Below are 21,062 nucleotides of genomic sequence, written 5' to 3'. Positions count from 1 at the left end.
GGGGGGGGGGGGGGGGGGGGGTGGCTCGGCTGCTCCCCTGGGATCCCGGGGTGTGAGCGTGGTGGCGTCACCCTGCTGCCGTGCACCGGAGAGGTGGCAAAGGCAGGGACGTCTGTCCCCGTGCCCTGGGAGACAACCCTGGGTGCGATGGGGGGGGGGGGGGGCAGAAGGGGGTCCTGGACCAGCGTCTGCCTCTGCAAAGAGGAGGCGGGAGGAGAGAAAGCGCCCTAGGAAAGGGAAAGTGATGGGGAGAGCCAGAGCTGTGGCACGGGAGAGGATCTGGGTGTCCCTGCCTGCAGGTTTGGGAGCAGGCAGGGAGCCCCTTGGGGCTGCCCTGGCCAGGGAGGGTGACCCACGCACCCGGGTGTCCCCAGGCTGGGGACACGGGGAGCGGCGAAGGGCTGCGCCGGCGGAGCAGGCTGCCTCCCGGCTGGCAGCGAGCGGCGGCAGGAATACAAATGTGATTTGCTTTTTGCCTGTCAGACGGGAGAGCGTAACGAGATCCAGAGGCTGGCGGCTGCGGCCGAGCCAGCGCGAGCTAAAAATGTATCCGACGGGATGAACCCACGGAGGAAGGGAGGGAGCTGCGTCTCTGGCTCTGCGGGACCACCACGGGGCGACCACCTCGGCGACCACCTCCTCTGGCAGCGGGCAGGAGCCCTGCCCAGCCCAGGCAGGGAGCCGTGCTCATCCTCCCCGCCGAAGGCTCCGCTCTGCAGGGGATGCCCCGACCGGCAGCGGGGTCTGGGAGATGCTGCTCGGTCCCTGACGCCTCCAAACACCCGGCAAGATGCGCTCTCAGGCATCCCCATCCCTTTGCACCCCGGCAAACCCGTCGGCCCGTGGGTGGGGATGGTTCTCGTGGGACGCGGGTACCGGGGGCGGGGGTGCGATGCCCGCGGGCACGGAGATGTGCGTACTCAGCATCTCGGATGCTCTAATTTGATTTGGGTTCCCCAGCTCGGGGAGTGAAGTCGTCCAGACGAAGCAATGTCCGGCTTCATCCCGAAGGCGATCGCTCACGCAGGGGCTAACGCACTAATCCACTTACAGAATTAATTGGGATCATTTCCCTCGCGTTCCCAGGTGGATAAAGTCCCACGGGAGGGGCGGGAGCCGAGCTCCAAGGGCTCACGGGGAGGGAGACGGACGCCTCTGAGCTCCAAGGGTCGTGTCGGTCAAATAATTTACTTGCCGTTTTTACGGCAAAACTGGGCTGGGAGATGATTCATTTCCTCGAGGTTCCTCGGCCCCGCAGCGAGCAGGGGCTGCTGGCCCCGCGGGGGTGGCACGGCGAAGGACGCGGCAAGAGCCCGCTGCTGAAACCTGGGCCGACGCCAGCATCCCCCCCTGGAGCCAGCACCCATGGGTGCTCCTGCAGCCATGACAGCATCCAGATCTGTCCCCCCCCCCCCCCCGCCCCCTTCACCCACCCACCCAGGACCCCTGTCCTCAGCCTGGGAGCCGGGCAGGTCACCCAGCGCCGGCTGCCCTTGCAAGGCAGGGTGGGGGCCCTGCAGCCCGGCTCCGCGTCCCTCGGGGTATCGCTGCCTCACTTTCTGTGCCTCAGTTTCCCCCTTGGTACCCCCGAGGGTGCTGAGCATCCCAGTGGGTACCTCGCTGCACTGGCTCCCGCCCTCTGCCCGCTCCGGGGGGGCTCCCCCTCACCCTGGGGGAGGGGTCTGGGCAGGGGAACATCACCCCGAGCTTCCCCACGGGGGAAAATCCGTCGCCATCCCTCACCCAGGAGCGAGGCCGGGGTGACGGGCGCAGGCAGAGCCGGCGAGCGCGGGTGCTGGCGGGGGGATGCGGGCCACCCCCGGTCCCTCTCCCTCCCCGTGGCAGGCCTGAGAGGAGCCTTTCTGGGGAGGAAGCCGGCCAGGATGGGATTTCTCTATTCCATAAACATCCAGAGAGGCCGGGGGGGGCCGGGGGGGATGAGCAGGGGGACAGATCTGTCCCAGAAATCCCCACCCAGCGCGTGGCCATCCCTCCCCGCAAAAAAGCCGGGTTTTTGCCGCCGGTGAATTCCCTCCGCTGGAAAAGGTGTTTCTCCATCCCAGCAGGGTCTGTCGGAGCCTGGGGGGGGGCTGGGACGAGTCGGGGGGCCGTGCCGGGGGTCCCCACCCTCGCGTGGCTGGGTACGGGATGGTGCCGCCACTCTCTGAAAGGAAGAAAGTGGGGGGGGGGGGGGAAATAGGGGGAAAATGAAAAGGTGCCGTTTTCCACGGGGAGGAGAGCAGCCCCCGCTCCGGCCGGCTGGGCCCCGGTGAGGTTTGGCTTTGCCAAAGCCGTGGGGGTTTGTGCCGCGTGGGGCCGCGCTGAGCCCTGGCTCGTGTCGGAGCAAAGACAAATTGCTTACTCTAATGAGATGAATGGCTTCATTAATCACCCGGTGGCTCCAGCGGGAAATATTGAGGCAGATATGGCTCCGGCATTGCGCCGTGCCGGGAGATGCTGGCGTGCCAGCCGAGCGGGAGCCGGCACAATCCCCGCCGGCACCGCGGTCCCGTGGGGCACCCGGGGGGCTGGCGATGGCACGTGGCAGCCGGTCGGTTTGGTGCCTGGCTGGGCAAGACCAGCGTCCCCATCCTCCCGGGGCAGGGCAAAGGTGACACCGGTCCCAGGTTGATGGTCCCACGGGGGGATGGGGACGGGAACGGGGATGGGGATGGGGATGGGGACAGGGACAGGGATGGGGATGGGGATGGGGATGGGGACAAGGATGGGGACAGGGACAGGGATGGGGACGGGAACGGGGACGGGGATGGGGATGGGGACAGGGACAGGGACGGGGATGGGGATGGGGATGGGGACAAGGATGGGGACAGGGACAGGGATGGGGACAGGGAGGGGGACAGGGATGGGGACAGGGATGGGGACAGGGACAGGGATGGGGACAGGGACAGGGTGCTGCTCCCCTCTAGCCTGCTCTGCATCCTCAGCTCCTGGGGCTGTGGGTGATGCCCAGCACCGTGCTGTGCCCCCTGCCCCCCGGTACCAGGAGCTGCTGCCTGCACCCTGCCTGCACTTTGCCCTCGGGTCCAGCCCCAAATCCCCCCCAACGCCCGTCTCTTGCCATCCCATTTCCAGGCAGCATCTCCCAGTGGAGCTGCTCGGCACGGAGCCCTCGGGATGGGGGTGTCAGCCGCTGCTCTGACAGCTGGGCAATACAATCGCTCCACGTTTCCCCCCCACCTGGTTGCAGTGAATTAACCCCCCGCGCCCCCCGGCAGCGTTACTGTTGCTCTGGGGTGCAGAGCAGGCTCTGGCAGCGGCGGATGGGGCAGCCTCTCCGGGGAGTGTTTCGGTCCCCTGCCCCGATGGATGCAGGTCCGGGGCTGCGGTGAGCCCAGCTCGGTGGCTCCCGGTGACATCCCCGGTGACATCCCCGGTGACATCCCCAGTGACATCCCCGGTGACATCCCCAGAGACATCCCCGGTGACATCCCCGGTGACAGGGCTGCGGCGACCGATGGCTCCGTCTCCTGGATGGGGCTCGCGGTGCGGAGTGCCGGGAGCGAGACACGGGGGGCCCCGTCCCCTCGCTGCCAAGCGCAGTGTCCCAGGGGCCGGCGAAGCAAGCTTGGCTCGCTGTGCAAGTTCCCGGCTTTGGGGGGCTAATTAGCCCCTTAATTAGCTCCCTGGCGGGGGTGCAGGCTGGATCCCGGGCTGCGAGCGTGCCGGTGCCGCTGGCACTTGGGGGTGCTCCCTGCCTGGTTTGGGGGTGTGGGGGATGGATCCTGCCCCCCCATCCCGCTGCTCTCTGGGGAAAGATGCACGCTGCCTGCACGCTGCCTGCACGCTGCCTGCAGTGGGGACCCATCCGGAGCAGGGATAACCCCCTCCCTGTGCACGGCTGCTGGGGGGGGGGGGGGGCGCACGCGCGGGCAGAGGCTGCCCACGTCGCAGGAACAGGCAGCCTGCCTGCACCGGGTCACCCCGAGATGCTGGCGGTGGGGACACCCCCCACCCCATCTGTGCCCCCCCCCCAGTTCTCCTGACGGCCCCAGCACGCTCATCACCTCCCCGGCAAAGGCAGGGACCCGGAGCATCACGGCATCCCGCTGCCGGGGAGACCCCTTCCCCATCGGGAGGAGGAATTGGGGCGGGGGGATACGGGGAAACCTGTGCCCCCCCCACCCCCCCGGTGCCTTGCGTGGCTCCGAGCTCTCCCAGCGCCCCGGGCGCCCGCAGGGACTCGCTGCTTCAGCTCCCGAGTGGGGTCATTAAATAAAGGCGATAAACAGAGCTGACAGCGGGGCCCCAGCCGGGCTGAGCCTGCGGCAGGATCGGCCCGGCCCGAGGCCATCGGGAAATGCTATTTATGGCAATAAAAGGGATGTGGCCGGGGTGGTGGCCCCGGCCGCGCGCTGGCTCCTTGCCCGTCACGGGGCAGGGCCGCATCCTTGGCAGCAAAAGGGTGCAGAGCCCCGGCCGCGGCTCCGCAGCATCCCCAGGGCTGAGCAACACGGGGCGAGGGGGCGTCTGGAATAACCTCCCGCTCCGGGCTGGGAGCGGGACCAGTGGGACCAGTGAGACCAGTGGGACCAGTGGGATCGGTGGGACAAGTGGGACCGGTGGGACCAGTGGGATGAGTGGGACCAGTGGGATGAGTGGGACCAGTGGGACCAGTGGGACCAGTGGGATGAGCAGGATGAGTGGGACCAGTAGGATGAGTGGGACCAGTGGAATCAGTGGGACCAGTGGGATGAGCGGGATCAGTGGGACCAGTGGGACCAGTGGGATGAGCGGGACCAGTGGGATGAGTGGGACCAGTGGAATCAGTGGGATGAGTGGGACCAGTGGAATCAGTGGGATGAGTGGGACCAGTGGGATGAGTGGGACCAGTGGGACCAGTGGGATGAGTGGGACCAGTGGGATGAGTGGGACCAGTGGTATCAGTGGGACCAGTGGGATGAGTGGGATCAGTGGGATCAGTGGGATGAATGGACCAGTGGGACCAGTGGGACCAGTGGGATCAGTGGGACCAATGGGATGAGTGGGACCAGTGGGATGAGCGGGATGAGCGGGATGCCCTTCCCAGGCCAGCCTCGCTCCTCCGCCTCCTCCCCGTGCAGCAAACACTCCCGCCCGCCTCCAGCGCTCTCTCCCCATCTCAGAGACGAGGGGTTTTTTTAGCTCCTGCAGCTTTTTCCACCCTCTCCGGGGACGGACCCGGATTCCCAGCCCCAGTAAAGCCATCGCCCGCATCCAGCTGCCACCTGTCCGTTCCCGCACCGAGCGTGCCGCCGGCGTCTGACGCTCCGAGCCGCCCCGGGGGTCCCGCTCGGGCTCTGCCCCGTCTCCCCCGGCACACGGCGGGGATGCTGAGCCACCGCGGAGGGACAGAGGGACGGCAGGACGGCCACCCGGCCGAGGCCTGGCTGTATTCTACAGTGCATGTGTCTCCAGTGTGAGTAGGTGACTGGAGATGCAGCCCTGTTGGAATAACAGCCAGCGCCGATGTCTTCAGCCGGAAGCGCCCTCGCCGCCGCTGGCCACGCTCCCACCAGCCACCGGGATCCAGCCCCGGTGCCGAGGATGCTCCCAGGGCGGGCGGGTGGCACGGTCCCGGCAAGGGGTCCCTGGGGTGAGGGGTTGGGGACGGTCCCCGGAGGGACCCCGCGGTGGCACCGGGGCCGGTTGTCGGCGTGGCCGGGGATGGAGCCTGGAGCCACCGGCAAAACTGGGAGCGAAGGAAGAGCAAAGCCGGCGCCGGGAGCTGGTGCCCGACTTGGAGCCTCCCCCTCCGCCTGTGCCAGCAGCGTCCTTATCCCGCTGCCCCGGACGGGGCCCGGAGGCAGGAACGGAGCCGGGGGGGGGTGTCGCACCACGGAGCCCCCTGTGCCCCCCAGCTTTTCCGTGGGTCCATCCCAACAGCCCGGTCCCTCCGCGGGGTCGATAATCCTCAGCCGAGCTGTCAGCGCCCGCGATTCGTGTCACCCAGCTCCTCGCCCCGTTTCTCTTCCCCGCGGGTGACTGATGGTGCTGGCAGGGGACGGGCCCTCGGGTGTCTGGCAGGAGCAGGCATTGACCTGGCTAGTATAACCATTGACATGGCTAGTATAACCATTGACATGGCTAGTGCAGGCATTGGCATGGCTAGCACTGGGGGTGGTGTGGCTAGTGCAGGCATTGACCTGGCTAGTATAACCATTGACATGGCTAGTGCAGGCATTGGCATGGCTAGCACTGGGGGTGGTGTGGCTAGTGCAGGCATTGACCTGGCTACTGCAGGCACTGATGTGGCTAGTGCAGGCACTGGTGTGGCTAGTGCTGGCAGTGACATGGCTAGTGCAGGTGTTGACATGGCTAGTGCAGGCATTGACCTGGCTAGTATAACCATTGACCTGGCTAGTATAACCATTGACATGGCTAGTGCAGGCATTGGCATGGCTAGCACTGGGGGTGGTGTGGCTAGTGCAGGCATTGACCTGGCTACTGCAGGCACTGGTGTGGCTAGTGCAGGCAGTGGCATGGCTAGCGCAGGTGTTGATATGGCTAGTGCAGGCACTGGTGTGGCTAGTGCTGGCACAGGCTCTGGCACGGCTGGTGCAGGAGCTGGTGTGGCTAATGCAGGCACCGGCGTGGCTCCTACAGACATCGGCGTGGCTCGTACAGACGTCGGCGTGGCTAGTGCGGGGCCGTGCGTACCCAAGCGTGGCTTTAGGGCCACCTCCCTGCAAACTCGGCTCCCTGGGGACCGGGTCCCCAGCCCAGTGCTCCCAGTATGCCGGCAGGCTGAGCCCAGTGCACCCCCACCCTCTGCTGTCGAAGCCTCTCCCACCTTTCGGGGACCCCCCGGCTCCCCCACGACGGGCGTTGACCAAAAGGGCACATTCTAGCCCCAAAAAGGAGCTGGGTGGGCTGGAGGCTGCTCCCGGGGGGGTGGCCGGCGCTCTGGGGGAAGGAGGACCCGGCATCGCCCGTCCCCGTGCCATGGGGACGTTGGGGACGTGACGGAGGGGGACCGGTTCCCCGGTGCCCCTCGCCGTGGCCTCGGGCCACCGTGACCCCCCCGCCCGCTCTGCTCTCTCCCCAGGACGCCCTGCTGAGCCTGGGGGCCGTGATCGACGTCTCCTGCCTGCGGGACGCCCTCCGCCATGCCCTCGTCTCCCTGCTGCCCAGGGTGGTACGTGGGGGGCGGGACGGGGCCCCATCCGCATCCGGATACCCCCCCCGGGGGGTGGCGGGAGGGTGCTGTGCCTTGGGGAGCTGGGGGGTGGGTGCTGGTGGTGCCCCAGGGGTGCTGGTGACTCTGGTGCTAGTGGTGACCCTGGGGGGCTGCTGGTGGCCCTGGGATGCTGGTGGGCGCAGGGTGCTGGTGGGCGCAGGGTGCTGGTGGCCCCAGGGTGCTGGTGGCCCTGGTGCTGGTGGCCCTGGTGCTGCTGGTGGCCCTGGTGGTGCTGGTAGCCCTGGTGGTGCTGGTGGCCCCAGGGTGCTGGTGGCCCCAGGGTGCTGGTGGCCCTGGTGCTGCTGGTGGCCCTGGTGGTGCTGGTGGCCCCAGGGTGCTGGTGGCCCTGGTGGTGCTGGTAGCCCCAGGGTGTTGGTGGCCCCAGGGTGCTGGTGGCCCTGGTGGTGCTGGTGGCCCTGGTGCGTCGTGCCAGCGCCATACCATGGGGGGCCACAGCCATGGCCACAAGGTCAAGTTCAGGGCTGGGGTCCACGGGAGCCGTTGGGCGATGGGGCTGGGGCCTGCAAAGGGGGGGGGGGGCGAGCGAGCGCGCACGCACGTGTGAGCAGGTCCGCGTGCGCGGGTGTGCGCGTGTCGCTGTGCACGCTGGTGTGAGTGTGCACAGGGGCGCACGTGCGTGTGTGCGCAAGCACGTGTGCGGGTCTGCATGCGTGTGCAGGTGTGTATGGCGCGTGTGTGTGCGTAAGTGTGCAGGTGAGTGCGCATGCATGTGCACAACTGCGTGTGTGTGCAGGTGCATGTTCGTGTGTGTGCACTTGAGTGCCTGGGTGTGTACGTGTGTGGGTGTGTACGTGTGTTTATGTACGTATGTGGATGCGCGCCTGTGTTTACATACACGTGTGGCTACGTGTGTGCGCTTGTGTACATGTGTGCGTGTGTACGTGGGTTTATGGACGTGTGTCAGTGCGTGTGTATGTGTGGGTGTGTATGTACCTGTGTGGGTGTGTACCCATGTTCATGCACATGTGTGGGTGTGTCCGGGTGTGCCTGTGTGGGGGCGTACCCGTGTTTTTGCACGTGTGCTTACGCGTGGGGCGTCACGGCTCAGCCCCGTGCACCTGGGGAAACTGAGGCACGCAGCCGGTCCCCGCAGAGCGGGGCTGGGGGGTGCTGGGGGGTGCAGGGCCTGCCGAGCCGGCGGTGGGATGGGGGCGATGGGGTGGGGGGGGTGTCCCCGTCCCTCCGCCCCCCCCGTCCCGCAGCGCTGCCCGCTCTCCCCCGCAGGAGCACGTCTACATCTACCTGCTGGACGGGGAAACCCGGCTGATCTGCGACGACCCCCCCCACGAGCTGCCGCCCGAGGGGAAGCTCAGGTGAGCCCGGCCGCCCCCCCCCGTACGTGTGCACACGCGTGTGGCTCGGCGGGTGCGCGTGCACACGCGTGCGCCCGGAGGGCGTGAGGTTTCCCACGGCCGCTGCACGCCCCCAGCCCCCTCTCCCCCGCTCCCCCCACCGGGCCGTGCCCCCAAACCGCAGCCGTTCCGCCGTGGCCCCTCCCGGCGGCAGAGCCCGGGCCTGGGTGACGGGGCAGGGACCCCCGAGCTGGTCACGGGGCAGCAGGGACCCCCCACAGACAGCAGCAGCGCTGCCCTGCGGCTGGGAGCGGTGGGGAGGATGAGCCACCCCTGCCTGTCCCCATCCCCGTCTTCATCCCGTCCCAATCCCTGTCCCCATCCTCATCCTCCTCCCACCCCATCCCATCCCCATCCCCATCCCATCCCCATCCCCATCCCCATCCCCATCCCATCCCATCCCCATCCCCATCCCCATCCCATCCCATCCCATCCCATCCCCATCCCATCCCATCCCATCCCCATCCCCATCCCCATCCCATCCCATCCCCATCCCCATCCCCATCCCATCCCAACCCATCCCATCCCCATCCCATCCCATCCCCATCCCCATCCCCATCCCCATCCCATCCCCATCCCCATCCCCATCCCCATCCCATCCCATCCCATCCCATCCCCATCCCATCCCCAACCCATCCCATCCCCATCCCATCCCATCCCATCCCCATCCCCATCCCATCCCCATCCCCATCCCCATCCCATCCCATCCCATCCCCATCCCATCCCCATCCCATCCCATCCCATCCCATCCCATCCCCATCCCATCCCATCCCATCCCATCCCATCCCCATCCCATCCCCATCCCCATCCCATCCCATCCCATCCCCATCCCCATCCCCATCCCCATCCCATCCCCATCCCCATCCCCATCCCCATCCCATCCCATCCCATCCCATCCCCATCCCCATCCCCATCCCCATCCCATCCCCATCCCCATCCCCATCCCCATCCCATCCCATCCCATCCCATCCCCATCCCATCCCATCCCATCCCATCCTCCTCCTCCTCCCACCCCATCCCTGTCCCTCAGCCAAGCACCAACCCACAGGGAGCCCCCAGGATCCGGGCACCAGCGTGGCAGAGGGTGTGCAGGGTCGCACACACACACGTGTGCGCAGGCTCTGTGCGTGTGCAGGGTGGCACCCCCCGTGCAGCGCGGCCCTGGTGGCCCGTCCCCTCCCGTGGCGCAGAGCCCTGCCCCTCGGTGCCCCCGCGGTGGCTCAGGGGGTCCCGGTCCCCCAGGGATGCGGTGCGGCGGCAGAAGCGGCTGGAGTGCGGGGGGCTGCCCCCCGCCGAGCTCCCCGGCCGGCAGCTGGGGCCCCTGGCAGCACCCCTGGCCCCCGGCACCCAAGGTGGGGGCTGCGGGGGGGGGGGTGGTGGGGGGTGGTGGGGGTATGGGGTGGGGGTGGGGGGATGGGGGTGGGGGAGAGCTGGTAGATGGAGGGGTGGGGGGGGTGGGAGGGTGGATGGGTGGGCAGAAGAGTCAGTGGGTGGAGGGAGGGATGGAGGGATGGAGGGAGGGATGGAGGGATGGAGGGATGGAGGGAGGGATGGATGGAGGGATGGAGGGAGGGATGGATGGAGGGAGGGATGGAGGGATGGAGGGATGGAGGGAGGGATGGAGGGATGGAGGGATGGATGGAGGGATGGATGGAGGGATGGAGGGATGGAGGGAGGGATGGAGGGAGGGATGGAGGGAGGGATGGGTGGGAGAGTTGGTAGCTGAGTGGTTGGATGGAGGGATGGAGGGATGAGTTGGTAGGTGAGTGGATGGATGGATGGATGGACAGAAGAGTTGGTGGGTGGGTGGGTGGATGGATGGATGGGTGGGTGGATGGATGGGTTGGTGGGAAAGTGGATGGGACAAGATGGCAGTTGTGGGGGTGGACGGGTGATGGGAGCACACAGAGGTGGATGGAAGCAGGGTGAGGGGTGAGGGACAGGGGGGCGTGGGGGCTGATGGGGGCATGGGGGCTGATGGGTGCCTGGGCACAAGTAGGCATGGAGGTGGAGAAACGGGTGGGTGGGTGGGTGGGTGCACGTGGGATGGGTGGGCACGGAGGCAAATGCCTGCACGGGGCGTAAGATGGATGGATGGATGGATGGATGGAAGGACAGACAGGTGGGTGGTGCATGGGGACATGGCAGGGACACGGCGGGGACACGCACCACGAGGGCTCAGTGCCACAGCCCTGGGCTGCCGCCGGTGCCCGCTCAGGACCGACCCTCTCGGCTTGCAGTGCTCATCATCCCGCTGGTGGACAAGGACAGCGGGGCCGTGGTGTGCGTCATCCTGGTGAGTGCGGGGATGCGGGCAGGGCTCTGGGGGACGGGGACAGCGTCCTCACGCCACCCACCCACCCCCCCCCCGCCCAGGTACACTGCGGCCAGCTGAGCGAGTCGGATGAGCAGAACCTGCGTGCTCTGGAGAGACACGTGAGTGACCCTGGCTCGACCGTGGGACCGGGCACCTGGGGACCTGTCCCCCCCCAGCCCGCCCGTCCCCTGTCCCTTACGCCCCCCGTTGCAGACCCTGGTGGCGTACCGGCGCCTGCAAGCCCTGCAGAAGCTGCAGCCCTGGCCCCAGGTCAGCCTCTCCACCAGCTCCTCCCAGAACTCCCTGGCCAAGCCCGAGAAGGCGCCCGACAGCGGCTACAGCGACCTGGACTGCAAGATCCTGCAGCTCTGCGGTGAGGCCGGGGCGGGGGGACGCGGGGGGGGTGCGTGGGCAGGGCGAAGCCGGGGTGCTGAGCCCCTCACGGCGCTCTCGCCCCTCGTGCAGGCGAGCTGTACGACCTGGACGCCGCCTCGCTCCAGCTCAAAGTCATCAACTATGTGAGTAGCTGCCCCGCCGGTCCCCCCCTCGCCCCCAGCGCCAGGGCACACCAGGGAGCCCCGTTTTATTTCAAAAAAACTCCCCCAAAGCAAAGAAATGTCTCAAGCATCAGCTGTGCAGCCATCAGTAGTGACCAGAGTGAACAGCCTTGTCATCACCATCAGTAGTCTCCAGAGTTAACAGTGCCCCCCAACCACAGAAACTCTGAGAGAGAACCCACAGTTCCCTTCCTGCCCTCTGGCCTCCTCTACTCAGCCCTCAGTAGGGTCCAGAGTGAACAGCTTTGCCCTCACCACGAGTAGTCTCCAGAGTGAACTCGATCAGCCACAGGGAAGAGGTTCTAGGGGAGCACCCAGTTCTGCGTGGCACGTGTGGGTGCCCTGGGCACGTGGAGGCAGAGGAGGGGCCTGATCCTGCCCCTGGGGGGGGCTGGCGGCAGCCTGGGGTGCTGACCCTCACCCCTCGCCCCCCCCCCCCGACAGTTGAAGCAGGAGACCCAGTCGCTGTGCTGCTGCCTCCTGCTCGTCTCTGAGGACAACCACCAGCTCTTCTGCCAGGTGGGTGCCACCGGGCCGAGCCCCCACCCCCCCCCCACCCCGCCGTGGGGCCAGCGGGTCCCATTGCACCCCCCGGGCAGAGCTCCGTGGAGCTCGGCCACCGTCCCATGGCAGCTCACCCCCCCCCGACCCGTCTCTTCCAGGTGGTGGGGGACCGCGTCCTCGAGGAGGAGATCAGCTTCTCGGTGAGCGGGGGCGGGGGGGGCGCGGTGGGGGTGGCGAGGGCTGGGGGGGTGCAGGGGGGGGGGGGCCGTGGGTCCCACGGGCTCACCCGTCCCCCTCCACCCGCAGCTCACCTTCGGGCGCCTGGGGCAGGTGGTGGAGGACAAGAAGTCCATCGTCTTGAAGGACATCAGCGAGGTGGGTACCAGCTCTCCTGCCCTGGATGGGGACCGTGTGTCCCCACCTCGCACCCAGGGACACGGGGGGGGGGGTGTGTGTCCCCAAACGGTGTCCCATGGGGCTTCCCGGGGCGGGGGGTGCTGGGGGTAAAATCCTGCCCGGTCCCCGCAGGAGGAGCACAAGCAGCTGAGCAGCATGTTGGGCTGCGAGGTCACCTCCATGCTCTGCGTCCCCGTCATCAGCCGCGCCACCTCCCAGGTGGTGGCATTGGCCTGCGCCTTCAACAAGCTGAGCGGGGAGAGGTGAGCACAGGGTGGGCTGGGGGGGGGGTGCAGGATCCGGCCCTCGCCCCTTCCCTCTGCCCCCGGCTGGGGCTGCCTGGGGGGGGATGGAGCATCTCCACCGCGGAGGAAGCCGGGGGGGGGGCAGGCGTGGATGGGGACCCGGGGGGACAGAGGGGGGGGTGTCCGTGTCCCCCCCCCACACCCCACCGCGGGGTCTTGCCCCCCCCCCAGCTACACGGAGGCGGACGAGCACAAGATCCAGCACTGCTTCTGCTACACCTCCACCGTGCTCACCAGCACCTTGGCCTTCCAGAAGGAGCAGAAGCTCAAGTGCGAGTGCCAGGTGAGCGCCCGCGTGGGCCGTGCCACGCCGGGCACACGCGTGTGCGCGTCCCACGTCACGGCGGTTCACTGACGGCGTCCCCTCTGTCCCCGCCAGGCCCTGCTGCAGGTGGCGAAGAACCTCTTCACGCACTTGGGTAGGTGCACGCTGCAGGGAGCCGCGCACACGCGCGCACGCGCAGTGCTGCACACGCACGTGCGCTGCCGCACCCGCGCGCGCCTCCCCCCCCCCTCGCACAGCTGCGGTGCGCCGCGCACAAGCGCCCCGCTGCGCTGCATACGCTGTACACGCCGTGTACGCTGTTCGACGTGCGCAGACGCACGCGCACGCACACGCACGTGTGCACGTGCCCATGTGTGCGTGCCTGCACACGCGCACACGTATGCACGCATGCATGCACGTGCCCACGCGTATGCGGACGTGCGCACAGGCGTGCACACGCATACGCCCCCGTGCGCGCGTATATACGCCCGTGCGCACACGTACGCACCCGCGCGCACCCGCGCACGCGCGCGGGCGCGCTCTCTCTGCAGACCCCGTCCCTCTGTGCTCCCCAGGCCCCTCTGCTGCGCCCCCGCAGCGGGGGGGTGCTGGCACAGCCCCCGCTCGCTGCAGGCTCGGCTGAGACCCCCCGCTTTCATTGCACGAGTGGGGGGCCGAGGCGGGCGGCAGCTGCCTGGCCGGGGGCCCCCTGACCCTTTGCTCCCCCCCCCTCCCCATCCTGCAGACGACGTCTCCGTTCTGCTCCAGGAGATCATCACGGAGGCCCGAAACCTCAGCAACGCGGAGATGTGAGTGGACCCTGGGGCGGGGGGGGGACACGGGCGCACGGGTGGGCGCTGGGGGGGGTGGGTGGGTGTGTGTGGGTGTGCGTGGGGGTGCGTGGGGGTGCGTGGGTGCAAACGGCTGCAGCATCTCTTGCAGATGCTCCGTGTTCCTGCTGGACCGGCTCAGCCACGAGCTGGTGGCCAAGGTGTTTGACGGCGGCGTGGTGGACGACGAGGTGAGCGCGGGGACAAGGGGATGGAGTCCGGGGGGGTCCTGGGCTCCCACCCCCCGCCCCGGTGACCCCCTCTCCCTGCCCGCAGAGCTACGAGATCCGCATCCCCGCGGACCAGGGCATCGCCGGGCACGTGGCCACCACCGGCAAGATCCTCAACATCAAGGACGCCTACTCCCACCCGCTCTTCTACCGGGGGGTGGACGACAGCACCGGCTTCCGCACCAGGAACATCCTCTGCTTCCCCATCAAGAACGAGAGCCAGGGTGAGCGGGGTGGGCACGGCCCCAGCGGGCGGGGGGCACCACCCTGTCCTCAGCACGTGGGCACCATCCCATCCCCAGCTCATGGGCACCATCCTGTCCCCAGCTCATGGGCACCATCCTGTCCCCAGCACGTGGGCACCACCCTGTCCCCAGTGTATGGGCACCATCCCATCCCCAGCTCATGGGCACCATCCCGTCCCCAGCATGTGGGCACCATCCTGTCCCCAGCACGTGGGCACCATCCCGTCCCCAGCACGTGGGCACCATCCCGTCCCCAGCACGTGGGCACCATCCTGACCCCAGCACGTGGGCACCATCCCATCCCCAGCACGTGGGCACCATCCCGTCCCCAGCACGTGGGCACCATCCCATCCCCAGCACGTGGGCACCATCCCGTCCCCAGCTCATGGGCACCATCCCGTCCCCAGCTCATGGGCACCTTCCCATCCCCAGCACGTGGGCACCATCCCGTCCCCAGCTCATGGGCACCATCCCGTCCCCAGCACGTGGGCACCATCCCATCCCCAGCACGTGGGCACCATCCCGTCCCCAGCTCATGGGCACCATCCCGTCCCCAGCTCATGGGCACCTTCCCATCCCCAGCACGTGGGCACCATCCCGTCCCCAGCACGTGGGCACCATCCTGTCCCCAGCACGTGGGCACCATCCCGTCCCCAGCACGTGGGCACCATCCTGTCCCCAGCTCATGGGCACCATCCCATCCCCAGCACGTGGGCACCATCCCGTCCCCAGCACGTGGGCACCATCCCGTCCCCAGCACGTGGGCACCATCCTGTCCCCAGCACGTGGGCACCATCCCGTCCCCAGCACGTGGGCACCATCCTGTCCCCAGCACGTGGGCACCATCCCGTCCCCAGCACGTGGGCACCATCCTGTCCCCAGCTCATGGGCACCATCCCGTCCCCAGCACGTGGGCACCATCCCGTCCCCAGCACGTGGGCACCATCCTGTCCCCAGCACGTGGGCACCATCCCGTCCCCAGCACGTGGGCACCATCCTGCCCGCAGCACACGGGCCTGATCCTGCCCCTGTCCCCCCTCTGCTCCCAGAGGTCATCGGGGTGGCGGAGCTGGTCAACAAGATCAACGGTCCTTGGTTCAGCAAGTTTGACGAGGACCTGGCCACCGCCTTCTCCATCTACTGCGGCATCAGCATCGCCCACGTACGTCTGGGGGGGTCCCCGACCCGGGGGGGGCGAGGGGGACCCGCTGCTCTGCCCCAGAGCTGGGCATGGCGCAGAGGGACGAGGACCGGGGGGACACGTGCGTGGTCCCCACTCCTTGGGGACAAGGGGTGGTGGGGATGGGATGGGATGGGATGGGATGGGGATGGGATGGGATGGGATGGGGGATGGGATGGGATGGGGATGGGATGGGATGGGATGGGATGGGGATGGGATGGGGATGGGATGGGGATGGGATGGGATGGGATGGGGATGGGATGGGGATGGGGATGGGATGGGGATGGGATGGGATGGGATGGGGATGGGATGGGGATGGGATGGGGATGGGGATGGGATGGGATGGGGATGGGGATGGGATGGGGATGGGATGGGGATGGGGATGGGATGGGGATGGGATGGGATGGGATGGGGATGGGATGGGGATGGGATGGGATGGGATGGGGATGGGATGGGGATGGGATGGGGATGGGATGGGGATGGGATGGGGATGGGATGGGATGGGATGGGATGGGATGGGATGGGATGGGGATGGGATGGGATGGGATGGGGATGGGATGGGATGGGGATGGGATGGGATGGGATGGGGATGGGATGGGATGGGATGGGGATGGGATGGGGATGGGATGGGATGGGGATGGGATGGGGATGGGATGGGATGGGATGGGGATGGGATGGGGATGGGGATGGGATGGGATGGGATGGGATGGGATGGGATGGGGATGGGGATGGGATGGGGATGGGATGGGGATGGGATGGGGATGGGGATGGGATGGGGATGGGATGGGGATGGGATGGGATGGGGATGGGATGGGGATGGGATGGGATGGGATGGGGATGGGGATGGGATGGGATGGGATGGGATGGGATGGGGATGGGGATGGGATGGGATGGGGATGGGGATGGGATGGGATGGGGATGGGATGGGATGGGATGGGGATGGGGATGGGATGGGGATGGGATGGGGATGGGATGGGATGGGGATGGGATGGGATGGGATGGGATGGGGATGGGATGGGGATGGGGATGGGATGGGGATGGGATGGGGATGGGGATGGGATGGGGATGGGATGGGATGGGATGGGGATGGGGATGGGATGGGATGGGGATGGGATGGGGATGGGATGGGATGGGGATGGGGATGGGGATGGGATGGGGATGGGGATGGGATGGGATGGGATGGATGGATGGGGATGGGATGGGATGGGATGGGATGGGATGGGATGGGATGGGGATGGGATGGGGATGGGATGGGGATGGGATGGGATGGGGATGGGGATGGGATGGGATGGGATGGGAGGGCGCAGGCAGGGAGCAGCAGGGTGCTGGGGGGTGCTGGGGGATCTGCCCACCCCCAGCGCTGCCGTACCCCCCTCCCGCCCCGCAGTCGCTGCTGTACAAGAAGGTGAATGAGGCGCAGTACCGCAGCCACCTGGCCAACGAGATGATGATGTACCACATGAAGGTGCGGTGGCGCAGGGACGCAGACAGCGGCTGGGACACCCCCCACCCCCAAACCCCCCCCGCCGGCAGCGCTGTCCCCACACCCCACCCCGAGGTGGTGGCACGGGGCGGGGGGGGGTGGCGGTGACCCCCCGGGGCTCTCTGCTCTCCCTGGGGCTGATGTGGCCCAGGGGACACCTTGGGGACCTCCTGGGGACGCGGTCACGGCACGGGCCACCGGCAATGGTTCCCGCAGGTGTCGGACGACGAGTACACCAAGCTGCTGAGCGAGGGCATCCAGCCCGTGTCCACCATCGACCCCAACTTCGCCAGCTTCACCTACACGCCGCGCTCGCTGCCCGAGGACGACACCTCCATGGTGAGGAGCACGGGGACGGTCCCCAGCTGCCACCGTCCCCCGCCTGCCCTGCGGCAGGTCGCGTACCCCAACCCCGGGCTGCGACGGGGTGAGGGGGGGGTGGGGGGGGGATGTGGCTGCACCCCCGAGCGTCACCCGTGGATGGGGGGGGACCCTGTCGGGTGCTGTCCCCACCCCCCCACCCCCGCTGTCCCCCCCGCAGGCCATCCTGAGCATGCTGCAGGACATGAACTTCATCAACACCTACAAGATGGACCGTCAGACGCTCACCAGGTGGGTCCCCGTCCCTGTCCCCATGTCCGTCTGTGGGACCCTTGGGCAAGGGGGGGTCCCCGGGGAGCGAAGACCCCCCCTCCTCACTGCCCTGCCCCCCCCCCCCAGGTTCTGCCTGATGGTGAAGAAGGGCTACCGCGACCCCCCCTACCACAACTGGATGCACGCCTTCTCCGTCTCCCACTTCTGCTACCTGCTCTACAAGAACCTGGAGCTCGTCAACTACCTGGAGTAAGGCCAGGGGCCGTCCCCAGCCCTGTCCCCGTCCCCCGGCCCGGCCGGGGTGCTCCCTGCCCTCCCGCCTGCCTCAGTTTCCCTCCTTCAACCCCCCAGAGACATCGAGATCTTTGCCCTCTTCATCTCCTGCATGTGCCACGACCTGGACCACAGAGGCACCAATAACTCCTTCCAGGTGGCCTCGGTGAGCCGAGCCCAGCGCTGGGACGTGCCGGGAGGGGGGGACGGGGACGGGGACAGAGCTGGGGGGGTCTTCACCCCCATAGCTCCGTGACTCCGGCCGCTCTGCCTTGCAGAAATCAGTCCTGGCCGCGCTGTACAGCTCAGAGGGCTCCGTCATGGAGGTAAGGTCGTGTGTGTCCCCCCAAAACCTCCCCCTGCCCGGTTCTGGGGCTCAGGCTGTGCGGCAACATCCCTGCCTGCACCCTGCCTGCACCCTGCCTGCACCCTGCCTGCTCCCTGCCTGCTCCCACGGCCCCGGCTTCTCCCGCAGAGGCACCACTTCGCCCAAGCCATCGCCATCCTCAACAGCCAAGGCTGCAACATCTTCGACCACTTCTCCCGCAAGGTGAGCCCCAACCTCGGCACCTCACCCCTGCCAGCACCCCACCCCCAGACCCCCAGCACCCCACCCCCGGACCCCCAGCACCCCACCCCGGACCCCCAGCACCCCACCCCCGGACCCCCAGCACCCCACCCCCGGACCCCCAGCACCCCATCCCCGGATCCGGCCCTTGGGGCGCGGGGGCTGGCAGGGGCACGGAGCCGATCACACCGGCCACCTTGCCTGGCCCTGCAGGACTACCAGCGCATGCTGGACCTCATGAGGGACATCATCTTGGCCACCGACCTGGCCCACCACCTGCGCATCTTCAAGGACCTCCAGAAGATGGCAGAAGGTGAAGCTCTTGCGCTTGGGACTGGGGGCGTGGTGGGAACTCGTCCCACCGAGGCTGGGAGGTGGCACGACAGGTCCTGGATGTCCCCAAAGTCCTCGTGTAGGGGGTGATGGGGGTTGTGGGGCTCCTTCCCGAGCCCCCCCCCCCACCCCAACCCCTGCCCCGCTCCCTGCCTGGCAGTGGGCTACGACCCCAAGAACAAGCAGCACCACAGCCTGCTGCTCTGCCTGCTCATGACCTCCTGCGACCTCTCCGACCAGACCAAGGGCTGGAAGACCACCCGAAAGATCGCGGTGAGCACCAAACCGTGGGGCTGACCCCCTGAATGCCACCCCGCCACCCTCCCGAGGCACCCGCGCGTCCTCCGGTGCCGGGGACCAGCCTGCCCCGTGGAGAGGGTCCTTCCCCTGGACCACCCAGCAGCCCCCCGCCATGCCCGGAGCGTGTCCCTGCCCGATGCAGAGCCGTTCCCCCGCAGCCGTGGAGGGGGGGGTCTGGGGGGCAGGCGGGGTGGGGGATGGGGGGGCACCCCAGGCTTGCACCCCCAGCGCTGACAGCCTGTCCCTCGCAGGAGCTGATCTACAAGGAGTTCTTCTCCCAGGGTGACCTGGTAGGTAGCGCCGGGGCTTGGTGCAGGGTCGGGCTTGGCCAACGCTCTTGGCAAACGCCGAGGGGGCTCGGATGAGGCGGGCAGGGAGGTTCTGGGTGGGAACTGGGGAGGGGACGGCCACCGGCATTGATCCCCCCGCCCCTCGCCACCGCTGCAGGAGAAGGCCATGGGCAACCGCCCGCTGGAGATGATGGACCGGGAGAAAGCCTACATCCCCGAGCTGCAGATCAGCTTCATGGAGCACATCGCCATGCCCATCTACAAGTGAGCCCTCGGGGCTGGGGGGGGCCTCTCCCATCGCCCCTCCTTGCCATGCCGGGGGGGGACGGGGGGGGCGCCGGGCAGGGGTCTTGCAGATGTTAGCGGGGGTCCCAAGCAGCGAGGATGGGGGGAGCTGGGTTGCACCCCATCTAAGGGGTGCTGATGGGGGGGTGTGTCGTGTCCCCCCCCCCAGGTTGCTGCAGGACCTCTTCCCCAAGGCGGCGGAGCTCTACGAGAGGGTGGCCAGCAACCGGGAGCAGTGGACGAAGGTGTCCCACAAATTCACCATCCGGGGTTTGCCCAGTAACAACTCCCTGGACTTTCTGGATGAGGAGTACGACCCGCAAGCCCCCGACCCCCAGCTCAACGGCTGCCTGGAGCCCGACGGGGGGCAGCCCGAGGCGGGGGCCGAGTGAGGGGAGCGATGCGGGGGACACCACGGCCGGGGCTGGGGGCCAGGAGCATCCCCAACCCTCGTCCTCCAGCCCGTGGGGAGGAGGTTTGGGGGGACATCGGTGACTCTGGACCAACACGGTGAGGTCTGCGCCCTGCCAGCACCCACCGTCGGTCCTTCCCCCCCACCGGTGGGGTGACTGTCCCCTCCCTCCAAGGCAGGTCTTCAGGTGTCCCCTCCACCCGGTGATCCCTGGACCCCTCTTTGCTGGGACTCTGCCTCGGTGGCCGGGGACACCGGGGGGACACCGTGGGGCCGGGGGGATGGATGTAATTTAAATTGCCTTAAGGCTGCAGGTCCTGTCCCCGCGGGGTGACAACGGGGACGATGTCCTCAGTGGAAGCACCCCTGGAGGGGTTGTCCCCCTGAAATGGGGCTGTGGGTCTGCGGGGCTCAGCGGGACGGAGGAGGACGGCGTGGGGCAGCGGGAGAGCTGGTGGGATGGGCTGCAGGGCATGGCGGGGGGGGGGTGTCCCCACGGACCCCAGAGGGGCCACGAGGCTGTGGGAGGTCTGAGGACAGAGGAGTCAGGATCAGGCCCACGGGAGGAGGTACCCATGGTGGGATGGCCATGGCCACGGGGACGGGGATGCTCTGCCTGCATCTCCTGCCGGGTCCTGCCAGACCAACCCCACACGCTGCAGAACCAGGTCCTGCCTCTCCCCAGCACCACCCCAGGGACCCCCGGACCCCCTCACCCGTGGAAGGACTCGTGTCCCTCGCCCAGCCCGGTCCCACGCGGCCACATCCCCTGCAAGGGCTACGCGCGTGCAAGGCTGGGGGGGGGGAGCTCCTGCTCCTGCTCCTGCTCCGCACGCGCGGGGGGCTGCGCTCCCACAGGGACACCGCAGAGGGTCTGGTCCCCGCCGGGTCCCCAGCACGTGGGTGTTTCTGTAGCTCGGCACCGCGGTGCCCACCCGGGAGCCTCCTCTCTGCAAGCGGCAGCACCAGTGACCATGTCCATGAGCATCCCCACCTCGCAGTGGCTTCGCTCCTCCTGCCATGCTGATCACCATGCATGGACCTGCCGGCGTCCTGCGGTCCCTCTGGGCCTGCAGACCACCATGCATGGACCCTGATGCTCTCCTGTGGTCCTTCTGATCCCATCAACTGCCGTGCATGGACCC

General features: G+C 68.1%; 1 protein-coding gene across 2 annotated transcripts in view; it reads left to right on the top strand.

Moving 5' to 3' along the window:
• Positions 1-20,635, top strand: part of PDE2A (phosphodiesterase 2A) — a 60,700-nt gene extending 40,065 nt beyond the window's left edge. For both annotated transcript variants that reach the window (XM_075742669.1, XM_075742668.1), the window contains 29 exons: positions 7,046-7,135; positions 8,423-8,511; positions 9,793-9,902; positions 10,791-10,846; positions 10,927-10,986; positions 11,081-11,240; positions 11,333-11,385; positions 11,869-11,943; positions 12,087-12,128; positions 12,235-12,303; positions 12,457-12,587; positions 12,801-12,912; positions 13,009-13,048; positions 13,640-13,703; positions 13,837-13,915; positions 14,001-14,178; positions 15,249-15,361; positions 16,767-16,844; positions 17,079-17,201; positions 17,404-17,474; positions 17,583-17,705; positions 17,808-17,895; positions 18,008-18,055; positions 18,205-18,279; positions 18,511-18,610; positions 18,791-18,903; positions 19,182-19,220; positions 19,378-19,484; positions 19,675-20,635. In XM_075742669.1, coding sequence (XP_075598784.1) covers positions 7,046-7,135; positions 8,423-8,511; positions 9,793-9,902; positions 10,791-10,846; positions 10,927-10,986; positions 11,081-11,240; positions 11,333-11,385; positions 11,869-11,943; positions 12,087-12,128; positions 12,235-12,303; positions 12,457-12,587; positions 12,801-12,912; positions 13,009-13,048; positions 13,640-13,703; positions 13,837-13,915; positions 14,001-14,178; positions 15,249-15,361; positions 16,767-16,844; positions 17,079-17,201; positions 17,404-17,474; positions 17,583-17,705; positions 17,808-17,895; positions 18,008-18,055; positions 18,205-18,279; positions 18,511-18,610; positions 18,791-18,903; positions 19,182-19,220; positions 19,378-19,484; positions 19,675-19,897 — 2,709 coding nt within the window. In that variant the 3' untranslated portion in view covers positions 19,898-20,635. The remainder of the gene's footprint in view (positions 1-7,045; positions 7,136-8,422; positions 8,512-9,792; positions 9,903-10,790; positions 10,847-10,926; positions 10,987-11,080; positions 11,241-11,332; positions 11,386-11,868; positions 11,944-12,086; positions 12,129-12,234; positions 12,304-12,456; positions 12,588-12,800; positions 12,913-13,008; positions 13,049-13,639; positions 13,704-13,836; positions 13,916-14,000; positions 14,179-15,248; positions 15,362-16,766; positions 16,845-17,078; positions 17,202-17,403; positions 17,475-17,582; positions 17,706-17,807; positions 17,896-18,007; positions 18,056-18,204; positions 18,280-18,510; positions 18,611-18,790; positions 18,904-19,181; positions 19,221-19,377; positions 19,485-19,674) is intronic.
• The last annotated feature ends 427 nt before the right edge of the window (positions 20,636-21,062 follow it).

Source organism: Balearica regulorum, chromosome 1 (genome assembly GCF_011004875.1).
Source record: "Balearica regulorum gibbericeps isolate bBalReg1 chromosome 1, bBalReg1.pri, whole genome shotgun sequence".
NCBI lineage: Eukaryota > Metazoa > Chordata > Aves > Gruiformes > Gruidae > Balearica > Balearica regulorum.
This window is presented reverse-complemented; position numbering and strand designations above follow the sequence as displayed.